Source organism: Tasmannia lanceolata, unplaced genomic scaffold (assembly GCF_043159265.1).
Source record: "Tasmannia lanceolata isolate RefF3 unplaced genomic scaffold, GAP_Taslan_0.1 ptg000007l, whole genome shotgun sequence".
NCBI classification, from domain to species: domain Eukaryota; kingdom Viridiplantae; phylum Streptophyta; class Magnoliopsida; order Canellales; family Winteraceae; genus Tasmannia; species Tasmannia lanceolata.
In genome coordinates this window covers 25,894,511-25,904,965 of record NW_027518684.1, presented here as the reverse complement: position 1 = coordinate 25,904,965, position 10,455 = coordinate 25,894,511, and the positions used below count along the sequence as shown (strand labels likewise).

Genomic DNA, 10,455 nt, shown 5'->3' with positions numbered 1-10,455 from the left:
GAGGTATAAAATTTGGTTCCCTAGTGGTTTCGATGTAGAAAATGTAGTTCTCACACCAGGCCCGTACGGGCCGGGTCGACCCACGTGTCACCCGAATTTTTACCGTATTTTTTAAGATGTTTTTGGGAAATGTTATCCGCACTACCGTATTTTGATGAGGACACTCCTTACTTTATTAAAAGTACGGTATGGCTCGCACCATAGGATGATCCAAACCGTCCATTAGATGGGCCACAGCCTAAATAGGTTATGCCCCAAAAAGCATTTCCGTAGGTTTATCCTAACCCTCTGATTAGAATGTTAGAGGGTTGGTCCTAACCCTTTATAGATCGGAGGGTTAGGATCAACCTATGGAAATGATTTTGGGGACACAACCAATTTAGGCTGTGGCCCATCTAATTGACGCTTTGGATCATCCTATGGTGGGGCATACCGTACTTTTAATTAAATGAGGAGTGCCCTCATCAAAATACAGTAGTGTGGATAACATTTTCCTTTTTTTGTATGGGAATTTGCTAGCCACCTTTGCCGAGGCAACTTCTCGGCTTGTGGCCCATCCTTTTATGCAAAGATTGGCAGAAGTAATATAGGTGCAAAGGTGGCTAGCAAAAGAATAATTGCAAAAAATAGTAATCATTACTTGCAAAAAATAGTAATCATAGTAATCATTAGGGATTTGTGGCTAAAGTGCTAAGTTTTAAATGAAAAATTACGAAAAAATGGAAGCAAAGTATTAAAATTACGAAAAAAAATACCAAAAAGATGTACTAACATATGACAATTACCGAACTACAAAGTTTGACTGTCTTCCGTCGTAAGTCCGAACGTTTGTTCGGAAGTCCGAACAAACCTTCTGACTTCCAAATAGAACCAATATTTTGGTTATGTATACTGGCTTCCATTCGGAAGTCCGAAGTTTTGTTCGGACTTCCGACGGAAGCCAGTAGAATAGGGATAATTCCAAAGATTTTTATTTTCAAATTGAGTAAAAATTCGAAGGATAATAGGGATATACATTGTGATCTTAGTGTCATGCAAGCAACCATAAATTGAAGCTTGATTTTGATGTTTTAGAATAAAAAAATGCAAAGAAAATGGATTTATCTTCAAAATGGAGAAAACAACAAAATTCAGTTTTAAGCTCAAAATTCATTTTCTTTGCATTTTGTAACACTGTTTCGATAAGTTTATCATGAATAAACCCTCATGATTACCAAATCCTGTTGTAAATGGCAACCTTCAAAACCCTTACATGGAGTTTTCCACGTTAGAAAAGTCTTGAGGAAGAAGAAGGTGGTAGGTGAGAAGGTAATAAGTGCATAGGGATAAGTGCAAAAAGGTGGAGAGAAAAAAGAGGTATGAGGGGTATATTTGTCCTAAAAGCCTTCTTCTTTCATTTGACAACACCTTTTTTATAAATTTCAAATCACTACCCTTTATTCACAATTTAGACAAAACTTTGCGTTTTTTTAATAATTTTCCCTATTTACTAATAAATGCTGACAATTATCAATAAACGTTATATTGGGTAGATATGGTGGGCCCCATGGTCCCATTAAAGTGTGTAAACTGGCAGGGCCCACCTGTGCCATCCACAAGATGTAAAAAAATTCCATGAAAAAAAAATCCAAGGTCCAGGTTTGCACTCTTCCTTGAAAATAGGGAAAATTTTCTATTTGGAAAATAATTTCCATGGAAAATTTATAGAGAATAAATTTGAAGAAAATACATAGGAAAAAAAATTCAATAAAATTTTCCATGAAAAATATCCAATAAATATTTTCCATAGAAAAATGAGTGAGAAGTGTAATCATTAAGCAAGCGGGGGAGACAAACAGATTTGGATCTAGAATACATCTGGTGATTTCTCAGTCACGTCGTTACATCTGGTGATTTCTCAGTCACGTCGTTTTATCAGCATCTAGTGGCATCCCCTGCATCTTCCATCGTGGCTAAAGTATGGACAACCCATGCTCCTCGTAGAGTTTCCACCTTTGGTTGGACAGCTTTAAGATAAAGAATTCAAACGGCGGAGGAAAACAGGAAAAATCATGTGGAACGAATCTTTCGGAGCCACTATTTGGGTTTTTTGGAAAGAAAGGAATGCCCGAGTGTTTAAGGAGATCTCAAAGAACCTTGTGCATGGCACAGGTGGGCCTTGCCAGTTTACACACTTTAATGGGGCCAGGGGCCCACCATATCTAACCAATATAATGTCTATTGATAATTGTCAGCATTTATTAGTAAATATTGTTAATAACATTTGATCATATCCCTTTTTCTTTCTCTAGTTAGATATCAAAATAATTGCCCTAACGATTTCATGGGTCAAAATCTATTCCTTGCTTTAAGTTTGTATCTGCCCATGACCTATGGGAAGGGTGAAGAGAAATATGTTGTAGTATGGAGATCAAGCAAAAAAAGGTGCAAGAGTAGACTCCCCTAGCTTCCGGATTATTAAAGCTTAATTTGATGGCTCAAGCTTGGAAAATCCCGGTCAAGCAGAGATCAATGGAGTTCTAAGAAATGAGCATGTAAAAGTACTGTGGGCCTTCATGGACCCATAGGTGAGGCGGACGCTTTGGAAGCGGAGGTCCACCAAGGTTTAAAGTTGGTGGCAAGAGATCACTTGCACAATGTAATGGTATAATGGGACTCAATGAATGTTATCTAAAGGCTCACAAAAGCATGGTTTAAAATTTCGGTTTCGGTAACTGTTTTGGACCCACCAAAAACCATTTTTTGCCGAAAATTCCGTCTGAAATTTGGTAATTTGGTTCCAAATTCCGGACCCAAATTTCGAAATACTTTTTTTTTTAAATAAATAATGTCATTAAACTGAAATTTTTTGACCGAAATTACAGAAATGGCAAAAAATTGAATTTCGGAAATTTTGAGTTTCGGTCCCCACCGGTATCCAAAATTTCGGTTGAAATTTAAAACCATCCACAAAAGAACCCTAGATAAGTTCTTTGATGAGATGCAAAATTGGGTGGCTTCTTCCACTATTTCGTTTCATCATGTTCGCCGCTCCGTTAACAAGGTGGCATATAGCCTAGTAAGAGGAGTTTTTAAAAGTTGGCTACCTTCCAAAAAAATAATATGCAAAAGGTATGTTTTAGAATGGACATTTCAAAAAAAAAATTCATTTCAGAAAAAAAGAACGGAGAATTATGCAGCGCAGTGTGTATACAGTGGATTGTGTATGCAGTGGATCGCAGTGTATAGATGGGTTCTTCCCATGTATGCACCAACAGAACTGGGTTTATTAACAGGTCCTTTTGCTATACACTGATAATCTAGTATATAGCCTTACACTGCATCATTATTCTAAAGTTGGCTCCCAAATCAGAGGAATAAGTGTTGTTTCTCACATGCAAAAGAAAAGCAGTAGAATATTTACATGGATTATATATTCCATCAACCCAACAGAATTTCATGAATCCCACAGGCCAAAAAAAAATGCATCTTGTCCTAACTTGGATGTTGTTAGGAAGCCAAAACATGGAACACTAATAACTAGAGACACTCCACTCCTACAACCGCACAAAAAGATAGCATTTCCAATAACCACCCAAAAAACTAAAATAAGAACCTCCCTTTCTTGAGACACTCCATTTCTACAACTGCACAACAATATAGCATTTGCAATAACCACCCAAAAAACTAATATAAGAGCCTCCCTTTCTTTTCACCTCTTGTGATGAAACCTCACTTTAAGCAAGAACTGCATCTTAACCTGCCAAAAAACCAAATCCAGACCTCAACTGTAACACTAAAGAGAGTATAGTTAACATCAGCTCCTGCAATGAAGTATGCTCTAAGAAAATGTTGAACATTTTAACCAAATCATCCAACAGTTTTAGATGTGAATTAGCAATTTAGTTTTTGCAAGACCCAAAACATACATACAAAAGACTATCAAGTTTTTAGATGTGAATCATCAGTTTATCACAATATAAGGCCTGGTTAGTTCAAACTAAGATCATTCCTCGTAGAGTCAAAAAAAAATTTGCGACACCCAAAACAAGGATCAGAAGAAAACATACAGAAGACTACCAAGTTTTTAGATGTGAATTATCAGTTTATCACAAAATTAGCCCTGGTTAGTTCACAGTAAGATCATTCCTCGTATACTCAAAAAACAATTTGCAAGACCCAAAACAAGGATCGGAAGAAGGCATACATAGAAAAGACTACCATGGGACCGTTTAGTAAAGTAATTGAGTGTTATTTTCTTTTTGAAAAGGGAAATGTTATCAGCACTACTGTCTTTTGATGAGGGCACTCCTCACTTTATTAAAAGTACGGTATGGTCCGCACCATAGGATGATCCAAACCATCCATTAGATGGGCTAGAGCCTAAATAGGTTGTGCCCCAAAAATTATTTCCATAGGTTGATCCTAACCCTCCGATCTATAGAGGGTTAGGATCAAAACTCTAACATTCAGATCGGAGGGCTAGGATCAACCTATGGAAATGAGTTTTGGGGCACAAACTATTTAGGCTGTGGCCCATTTAATGGACGGTTTGGATCATCCTATGGTGCGGCCAATACCGTACTTTTAATAAAGTAAGGAGTGCCCTCATCAAAATACAGTAGTGCTGATAAGATTTCCCTTTGAAAAATAATGCTTTTTTCAAGTGATATATGTTGCACAACAGCCATTGCCACACGGCTCTAAGCCATGAGTCATATTTTTTTGGTTTGAACTACTGCGAGACAATGTTCAGCTATCCAAGCCCGAATGCTGCAGGTGGAGTGCCACGCTGCATGGAACATTGCTTCAGGAATAAATGGCACAAGAATTTGTAATGTGGCTGTTGCATGTTTTGAATAAATGGCATAACTACTTAGCCTCCATTTTAAATCTACTAGGTGGGAGACTTTTGAGAAGAAAAAAAACGGTATAGAGAACTTATATAGGGAGATACATTAGCAATCTAATGGGTGGTGAGAGCATTTGATGAAAACATGGTGCATCTAATCAGCAGCCAACTTTGCAGTAAAACAAGTGGGAGCATTTCAGGAATAACTTGAATAAATTCTTAAATGTGGCCACAATTCTGCAACCTATGGGTGGTTAGGGGGCTAAACTCATAGTCATATACTAGTGCAGGAAATATGCAACCAAATGGGTGAGGGCATTTTTGGTATAACAAATAGATAAGAATAGAAAATTAGGCTGTTCAATTACCAACCTGAGCTGTATTATAAACGATGTACTCATTATACATTAGCTCGGAGGCTCGAACATTCGAAGAAACAGGTTTCCCACAGGGCACGACCACTTGGTCCCTCCATTTGACGTATGCTGATTCTTGGGGTATATTTTTCCCGAGTCCTTTAGTAGAGTGCTTCCCATCTGGGGGACGGTCCATATACTGAATGGCAGAAACACAGATGACGAATATAATAATTTAAAAAAGAAAAGAAAAGGGAACGACATTGGACATTAGCAATTAATCATCACCAAGAATGAATCAAAGTACTTATAAAACAGAGAACGGGAAATGAAAGTTCCGCGTGCAATAGGAACCCCGGTATGAATAAATATGAAATTTAATCACCCATTCATACATATACTGATATAAATGAATATATTTGTACATGGAGTAAGTACATATACTTGCAAACATGATAATTGATGTTAAAATCAATAAATTAATTTAAAAAAATAAAATATAAAATATACACTTAAAATTTGGAATTAGGGTTAGGTTGAAAGTTTTGGGATGTTTGAGAGATTTTTAGAGTAAATGAGAAGTTCAAGATATTTTTAAAGTCAACTCCCCAATTTATCGTGATAATTCAAGTTAAAATCGCGACAAATTCAATTTATCTAGAGAGAAATCTTTAATCAAAATATCGCGACTTTCTCGCGAGAAAATGAATTTCTCTGTGATATTTGTGACATGGGATCGTGATTCATGATCTGATGGTGATGGAGAATGTACCTCTAGTTTTTTAAGATCAGACACAGAAAGAATGACATTTCTTCGAAATAGTTCCACATTGGGTCACTTCTATTTCCAAAATACATGGATAGATGAGAGGAGAGAGATTTCCAAAGATTATAGACATACCGAGGCTTTCTTGAGTTCATAGACCTCTCCCAAGGCAACTTCACTGAGAAGCATTAGACCTACTGGATCATTTTTATCAGTGTAGCAATACTGTGCACTCTTACTTACCAGGTCTGCAAAATAAACCCCCTTTCCAAACTATTTACCAAGATGGAAATATGTTAGTCAGCGATGGCATGCTTTTGTATTATTAAAAAATAATATGAAGAGAGAGAGAGAGAGAGAGAGAGAGAGAGAGAGAGAGAGAGAGAGAGAGAGAGAGGACCATGTAGCCAGTTGCTGGGGCTTCTGGGGGTGCTATTCTCAGTCCTTGGCTTAGAATACCCACGAAATTCGTCAAACGAGAACCTGTTGAGCACAACTTATAAGATTAAGAAAATTAATTCAAAGCATGGCATAAAATGTGTGGACCAGGAACACAATTAGGCTATAATTTCAATTAGAAAAATTAGATAAGTAACACATTTAATTATAATTAACTGAGAAACCATAGAAGACAAGGGAAATGACAATGGAACAAAGCTCATTAAATATCTATCAAAACCCAAAAGGAGAGTTGGCCAAATCGCTCGACAACAGGACGCATATCAGCATTTCATCAAGGTGGGTCAGGTACTTCAACAGTACCGAAAATTCACAATTTATAAGCTAATATTGCGACCATTTTAACTCCCATGTTATTTTGATGTTATCATGATAATATATTAAAGGATGGCTTTCTATGATTACATAGAATCACAATAATATCGAGCTTGCAAATGAGAAGTTGTCTTTCAATTCAAAAGCTTCTTATAAAACAGAAAATGAGACAAGCTAAAAGGAGACAATCACACAGTTTACAATTGCACTAACTTCTGTATATTTTGTCATGATTGGCTTTGACACTCAAAAAGAAAATTAGATCGCATTAAAAGACAAGGCAAATTTACCAAATTAACATGTCAAGCTCTTTTTAACTGGAAAATAAAATCTACAGCATATAAAACTCATCGAGTACCAACCCTTCTCTATAAAAGAAATAAAATATCTACATTAAAAAATAAGAATTAAAATATATAGTATGGTTAAGGAATTATGACTAAACTGTCATATACATATCTAAGTATAACTTGCTAACATTATCAATAGAGAAGATTCCTTTTCATATTCATGATTTACATACATATATGCGATATAATCCCAAGAAAAATATTATGACAACATGCTGAGAAAATATTGGCCATAATATACCAATAACAAAAGTATTCTGTAAAACAATAATTGTCATGCAAATAGTGGGCCCATCTAACCCAAGGGTCGACTTCCAAGATAAATAAGAACAAGAAAAAACATACGCAAATAGGGATGGCTTGATTCATGAAATCACACTGATGTCAGCATATGGTCCACCTCAACTTTGTTTTGCATCCGAACTCAAGAAACCGTGCCACTTTGATTTTCAATGAATTTCCATGAATTTTATCAAATTTAAAAATTGTTGTTTAGAATATATACTGTCCAAAATGTGTTAAAATAAAAAAAGTTGATATCGAGGGAGAGGTTTCCCTTATACAAACATGAGTTAGCTTCACCTTCTTTAGCTAATCAATCGGCTAAATCATTACCTCTCTAAAATGTACTTAAAGACACAATATCTTTATAAATGTCATTAAACTCATTAATGATATGAGTTATCCTCCAAAGACCCGAGTTGTGAGAATAAGCCCACTTGAGAGCCTTAGTGACTCTAATTCTACCAAAAGCCTGCTGTCCATCTCCATAGCAAAGATTCTTAAGGCCTGTAAGAAGGTCAAAAGATTCAGCTCTGTTAGTCTTTGACACCAACCGGACCATAGAATACTTTCAAGACATCTCCTTTCTCATTTCTAAATACGCTCTGCACTCATGCGGTACCAGATTACGCAAAGGGCTACCATCAAACTTGAGTTTGGTAACAGTAGCCGTGTGTGTGTGTGTGTGTGTGTGTGGAGAGAGAGAGAGAGAGAGAGAGAGAGAGTCGATCGTAAAGCTTTAGTGACTTTTTACGATGAAACCGAATTCCTATAGACATCAAGAAACGATATGCTCCAAAAAAAATTCCTCCTATGCGCCCAATAGATCAAAAGGGCCATTAATACTTCCAACGATGGTCCTGAAGAAGCTTTTTCCTCCTAAATATCATTGTCTCTTTTGCTCAAATGTCCCACACCTTTGGACCAACAGGATGGTATCTTGGTCACCAAAGTACCTAACTCTCCAACTAACTAAAACATTGAAAGCAGAACTAAAAAATAATCAATTAAGACCAAAGCAACACAAAAACGCACTCCACTCTGTAGCACCACCGAACAGAGTGACAATGTGGTTGCATGATTCTTCTTCCTCCTTATAGAGCGTGCATCTTTTCTTCTTTTTTTCTCTCTTTTTTTTTTTGAATGGTAATTGTTTCATTAATAGGACCAAGATGGTCAAAGAATACAAGAAAGAATAAATACAAGAAACAACATGGGAAATCAAGGAGAAAGGAAGTCATATTATCCCAAAGAATCCAAGTGTACTCCCCTTTTGGCTAACTTGTCTGCCACCTCGTTTGCCGATCTTCTAATGTGGCAAAAAGAGAGCCTAGAGGAGCCGACAATATTAGTCAAGCGTGCATCTATTAGTCAAGCAAAAACATTTCCTCATATACGTGCCAAGCATCTTGATCTGGTCCAAAAGCTTATTCCAATTAAAATATTTAACTCTAAGAGGAATACGAGCCTTCCAAACTAGCAATTAGACAAATGGAATCATCTTCTCCAAAAGGAACTTGAAAATGAAAAGAACCTCAATGAAAATCTATACCATTTGAATCTTTAATCCATACTCGCCAATCTCAAGAACCCAATAGGGTATTGGGTTCTTTAGATTATAAACAGTTTTTTACAATGAAAACATCTGTAAGAGACTTCCCAGTTCCTCATCAATTACGTTTCTATAATTCTATGCAAAAAACAGTCCCTGAAAAAAAAAAAAAAAAAAAAAACCCCTTTTGTAAGCCATCCCTTAACCGTGACCTACCTATAGAGAGTTGGAAAAGTATAGCATAACATCATACAACCCAACCACAAATCATCGTGAACGTAATCTCCATAAATGGCCCAAAAATTCCTCCTTAGGAATCAAAGGCCAGTTAAGAGTGCTGAAATTACTGCCTTATTGGAGTCTTTTATGACAATGAGGCCAAAGAACACTTTGACAATCTCATCCAATGCATTTCTAACAACTCGGAATGCCCGTGGACCCTATTTTTTAGAGTATCCATGGTCGTGACTTGCATACCCCTTTTAGGAGTTTGGATTGAAATTTAATTTATGCAATAACATCCTTAGCTTAGAGAGTTGAGTTTTTGGTAGGATTCAATACCTAAGTTTACGTTGGAGTCCATCTGGGATATGTTTCCCTTTCTATAAAGTGCAGATAAATTTTAGAAGGAAAATAGAATATGTTTCTATATTCTATAGTGAAAGCATCAACTTACCATGCCACAGGAGCATCCTATTCCCGAGTTTGTCTCTGTAAGGTGCAAACTTGTCAATTTCACCCTCTCTATCAAGCGCAAAAACTTCCTCCAGTTCAAGAGTCCAATCCTAAGAATCAATTGAGATAGAGGTCAGAAAATAGCAATTTTCAAACAAAAAATTTCAGAAAATAACTTTCATCCAGTCATATGATAAAAAAGACTGTATTCCATGCTTGAAGATGGAAAATAAATAAATTAACATTAAAAAAACGATGGAAAATAAATATAACCTTGTGCGTAGGGGCATGAGTTGTAAGGAGATACTTCTCGACCAACCGATAATCTTCACTATCATGAGACAGTGGGGCAATGTCACAGCAAAGCTTCTTATATTTGTCATCAAGTGAGTCATCACTTTCACCATCGAAGCCAACTAGTTTGGAAGCAATTTCGATGTCTTGAAGAGCTTCTAACATTTTCACCTGCAATAGGATACATAATAGAGGAAATATTTATATAATTCATTATCACAAAATCATACAAAAAAATGCAACTGTAATTGGTCTCGAGGCTTATTGTTGTTTGAAATTAAGATAAGATCAAAGTCAGATGGAGGATTGCAAATTGGAGTTCATAATTACCAATATGAGATGCAGTACCTATTTATTAAAATTGTAATCTGTCATGCACTTTTGTTTGTTTTTCTGCAAGAGATGCTAACTCAATTGTCAAAAAAAAAAAAAAATTTAAAAAATCAAAGAAAGAAATAATCTAGTTGCTAACCAGCCACTCAAGCAAATTCAGATTATAGCACTATCACATCTGATGTCAAGAACTGTTATTTTAATTTAGTTCCTCAGCAGAGATGATTAGAAAGAAAAATATC

General features: G+C 36.1%; 1 protein-coding gene across 2 annotated transcripts in view; it reads right to left on the bottom strand.

The window, feature by feature from the left end:
* Positions 1-3,348: 3,348 nt before the first annotated feature.
* PARP1 (poly(ADP-ribose) polymerase 2) overlaps positions 3,349-10,455 on the bottom strand; it is a 32,369-nt gene continuing 25,262 nt past the window's right edge. For both annotated transcript variants that reach the window (XM_077385871.1, XM_077385873.1), the window contains exons 15-20: positions 9,860-10,051; positions 9,588-9,696; positions 6,354-6,436; positions 6,089-6,226; positions 5,204-5,386; positions 3,349-3,739 (exon numbers count right to left, since the gene is read on the bottom strand). In XM_077385871.1, the coding sequence (XP_077241986.1) occupies positions 3,692-3,739; positions 5,204-5,386; positions 6,089-6,226; positions 6,354-6,436; positions 9,588-9,696; positions 9,860-10,051 (753 nt within the window). In that variant the 3' untranslated portion in view covers positions 3,349-3,691. The remainder of the gene's footprint in view (positions 3,740-5,203; positions 5,387-6,088; positions 6,227-6,353; positions 6,437-9,587; positions 9,697-9,859; positions 10,052-10,455) is intronic.